This window comes from Primulina huaijiensis, unplaced genomic scaffold, assembly GCF_012295235.1.
Source record: "Primulina huaijiensis isolate GDHJ02 unplaced genomic scaffold, ASM1229523v2 scaffold207780, whole genome shotgun sequence".
NCBI lineage: Eukaryota > Viridiplantae > Streptophyta > Magnoliopsida > Lamiales > Gesneriaceae > Primulina > Primulina huaijiensis.
In genome coordinates, this window is record NW_027354999.1 from 180 (window position 1) to 3731 (window position 3552).

A 3552-nucleotide genomic window follows, 5' to 3' on the forward strand; every position below is an offset into this window, starting at 1 on the left:
CCAAAAAGTTAAAATAATCGCAAATTAACTTATCTGTATATCTCATTCAACAGCCGGTGAAACCAACCGACAGCATTAGTGCAAGAGGCCAAATATATAACATTTCGTGCTATAGAAAAAGTCTCTCGGAGCACTGTGAGTACAAGGGAAAGAAAAGAGAGAGCTGACCTCGAGAGAAACAAGGTTTGAAAGCCAAGAGAAAAGCAAGCCCGATTAAGAGAAATCGGAGTTCCAACATTGTTGGTTCTGATTCACTGTTTGAATACCGGCTTGAACAAAATCTAATCTCTCTCCGTAATTTTTTTTTAAAAAAACTTTTAATGTGCTATAAAATGAGGAAGAAAAAAAATAAATTTTTAAATTATATTCAAGATATTATCCTCAACTTTGAGTATCGTAATTGTATAATTTTATTTAAAGGTGCTTAAAAGGCTCGTTAATCACAAATAATAATTGGTATGACATTTTTATCTCATTAAATTAAATTTTCATAAGGGGAGTTTCACATTGAAGTTTGAGGCATGGGAGATTTTTAGGTTGTTAATTTTCAATATGAAGTCATTCTTCAATTTGCCCATAGAATAGATTCCTACCTTGGTAATTTCTCCAAAATATACCCACAAGATACATCCCAAATCTTTATTATTGTTATATAATAAAAAGTTAATATTCTTTTCCCTGTTGTACGTTTTTGAGTCTCATGGATTTTTCAAGTTCGTATATTCATGGTTACCCAGAGACGGAACCAAAACCAATGGAAAAGCAGACGCACATGCGTATGCTACGTCAATCCCATCATCTTGACTATAATTTCTCTGATCCTATTATTACTTGGTCTTTTACTTACGATCCAGATTAATTTACTCTATTAATTCCAACTACCGTTACGAGTTCGCAACTTTGGGAAACTTTCTCCATGTGTATAGGAGATATTTCAGCAACAAATTCTCTATTTATACTAATCAGTCGTACTCATACATGCATAAAGCTTTGCATAAAAAAAAATGGTGCTGATCGATCAAATTTGGGATGATGCTGTAGCTGGACCTCCACCGGCAGTAAGTGGCCTCAAACATCTCAAGAAACTCTATTCCAATCCCTCAAGCATGAAAGGTCCGAGCCAAGGGAACCCTCTTTTCCAATTTTGGGTGTAGCTTTTTTTTTTAAAAATATATATATATATTCTAAGAGATGCATAACCGTATCTCAAAATTTCTCCTTTTTAAGCATGACATGCCTTGATATATTTTAACATATACGTTTCTTTGTATAAATCATTTTGTCCCTAGATATTGGCGCAGAGAGTAGTAGCAAGTATGGGAGGTCTCTGTCAATGCCGACGAGCCCAACAACACCAGGTACTTCGAATAATCTGTCGCCAACAGCCGGCCAAAAGAGTAATGTGTGGCGGAGTGTGTTCAACCCCGGAAGTAACCAGGCCACCAAGAATGTAGGCGCTGATTATTTTGACAAGCCGCAACAAGCCAATGCTCCGACTGTTTATGACTGGTATGTGCACAAACAGATATTCAAGAAAATGTTATAAATGCTATGATATGGATGCTTCCTAAATATTGGGAGATGGCATAAGAAATTTAAAAGGGGATATGACATTCTTTAAAAAATCACGCAAATTTAAATAATGTGGCATTTTCTGTCTATCATTTGTAGGCTTTACAGTGGGGAGACTAGGAGCAAATATCGCTGAAGGAATTCTATAACTGTTGGATTCAGCTTATGGTGGCATTACAAATATTAGTGCATGTAAATAACTTCTTTATATTTTCAAATTCCTGTGTGATTTTAGCGGTAATCTTATCTTCTAGGAGCAGTGCAGATCATTTGCTGATAAGTAATAAGTGGAACGTGAAAATTATGAGTAGCTCTTCTATCATTGTTGGAATAATAAACGAGTCTAATTTCTTCAAGATATCTTTTTCCTTTTTCCTTGAATTAGAATTTCCCACAAATATATGTATATTTCCAGTGGTATGGTGGAATTAAGGCAGTGGAAAGCATACACACTAGCAGCCAATAGGCCCAATCTATCCATGTACAAAAATAATTGTCAATAATTTCAGTGGAAATTGTGCAATTAAAGCAAAAATGGGGCAGTGAATTTCGGGTCACAACCAAAGCTCCACCATAAATAGAAATGATAGAGTCAAATGCTACCAACAGGATCATGGGACTTGAGATATCTCATATGATCTATCATTCACGATTGTTGAAACACCATGGCTAGCTACCTCTAATCTCCTACATACGAAGCGAATGATGTTTCATCTTCTATGATAAAACCTTAGAATGAAATGAATTTAACAGATTTTAGAATTAATTGACTAGAATGAGATAAACAACAGTGCTCTCACAAGGATAATAACAGTAATGCTTCATCTAAATATGATTCAAATCCAAACCTGTAATTAAGAAGTTAAAAAACAACCAACCCACATGTATTGTCATTTGTCGGACAATTGTTTTTCAATATAAATTGTTATAAAAAAATGCGTGTTACTTATTTAAAAAAATTAAAAGCGTCCCGTGACATAACATGACGAATACCAAACAAATACAAATACAATTTCACGTCTAAATATAACTCTATGTATATATATATATATATATCAAATTGATGGATAATAAAGCAAATAAAATAAGTCTGGACACAACACAATTGACTATCTCACCAGCTCCTGTAGAATATCTACACAGAACTTCCCTAAAACTACTTGAGCTGAACAATAACATATCCACAGTATGTAGAAAACTGAAATAAAACTCCTTCCAGCATCACATTTCTACAGATTTCACTTAGAAAGATGCCAGCTTCGTCCTCATCCTTTCTACAACACTTGTCCCTTTTTCCGGTATCCTAAAACCTGAAAAAAGAGGTAAATTTATTTGTGTGCCATGGATGCCGAATCCATTTTGCTTTCATGATTATTGATTTGCCAGCATGTGTGTGTGTGTGTCTGTGTGTGGGCTCAATCTGACCTGGCTGTTCGAGTTATTTCATTGAGATGATGTGATAGAGAGAGTTTAGGTGAATTGCTATCTAAAAGTTTCAAATTTTTTAGATTTATATTAAGCAGAGGATCAGGACAATTAGAACATTTTCAAATTTGACCAAGGATAAAACTTACCAGATTTTGCTGAGTAAAATGGGCATGAACAATACCCAAGATTTGATGATCATTCAACAATTCCAACTCGTTGTAACAAGGATTTGAGAGGCCGGGTTCTTTTTTGAGACTTGAAGTGTTGTTAACAGGATGAAAATCTTTTACTATCAGTATCTCAATTTCACTAGCTTCCAAGGATGTTTGCTGAGCAACATACTACAAGAGACATGGTTTCAAAACTATTTACAACCTGTATCCTACCATCTTATACTAAGTTGAACTTGAAAGTCCGAGAGTAAGATGCAGGTGGATACCTGGCATAAGTGTTTAACTGAAGATGTGGGGCTGCAGCTCAAGTAAGGTCGCTTCAAGCTGGATATTTTCTCCTCATGTAGAGAAACAAGCATGACACTAATTTTCAACTGAA

At 35.0% G+C, this 3552-nt stretch overlaps 2 protein-coding genes across 2 annotated transcripts; one reads left to right on the forward strand and one right to left on the reverse strand.

The window, feature by feature from the left end:
- The first annotated feature begins 998 nt into the window (after positions 1-998).
- Positions 999-1787, forward strand: LOC140966718 (dormancy-associated protein 1-like). The gene is made up of 3 exons (XM_073426967.1): positions 999-1113; positions 1290-1509; positions 1672-1787. Exons 1-3 carry the CDS (start codon positions 1005-1007, stop codon positions 1706-1708), a joined length of 366 nt encoding a protein of 121 aa, XP_073283068.1. The 5' UTR covers positions 999-1004; the 3' UTR covers positions 1709-1787.
- Positions 1788-2521: 734 nt separating this feature from the next.
- On the reverse strand, positions 2522-3542 carry LOC140966717 (uncharacterized). The gene is made up of 3 exons (XM_073426966.1): positions 3440-3542; positions 3147-3341; positions 2522-2882 (listed from the first exon to the last, which is right to left on the reverse strand). Exons 1-3 carry the CDS (start codon positions 3530-3532, stop codon positions 2847-2849), a joined length of 324 nt encoding a protein of 107 aa, XP_073283067.1. The 5' UTR covers positions 3533-3542; the 3' UTR covers positions 2522-2846.
- Positions 3543-3552: the final 10 nt, after the last annotated feature.

Excerpts from the sequence above, each read along its gene's own strand:
- LOC140966718 (XM_073426967.1), top strand. The coding sequence starts at position 1,005 with ATGGTGCTGATCGATCAAATTTGGGATGATGCTGTAGCTGGACCTCCA. Across the intron at positions 1,114-1,289 it reads CAATCCCTCAAGCATGAAAG|ATATTGGCGCAGAGAGTAGT; the intron begins GTCCGAGCCAAG and ends TTTTGTCCCTAG. Across the intron at positions 1,510-1,671 it reads GCTCCGACTGTTTATGACTG|GCTTTACAGTGGGGAGACTA; the intron begins GTATGTGCACAA and ends TATCATTTGTAG.
- LOC140966717 (XM_073426966.1), bottom strand. The coding sequence starts at position 3,532 with ATGCTTGTTTCTCTACATGAGGAGAAAATATCCAGCTTGAAGCGACCT. Across the intron at positions 3,342-3,439 it reads CAGTTAAACACTTATGCCAG|TATGTTGCTCAGCAAACATC; the intron begins GTATCCACCTGC and ends TGTCTCTTGTAG. Across the intron at positions 2,883-3,146 it reads ATTTTACTCAGCAAAATCTG|GTTTTAGGATACCGGAAAAA; the intron begins GTAAGTTTTATC and ends CTCTTTTTTCAG.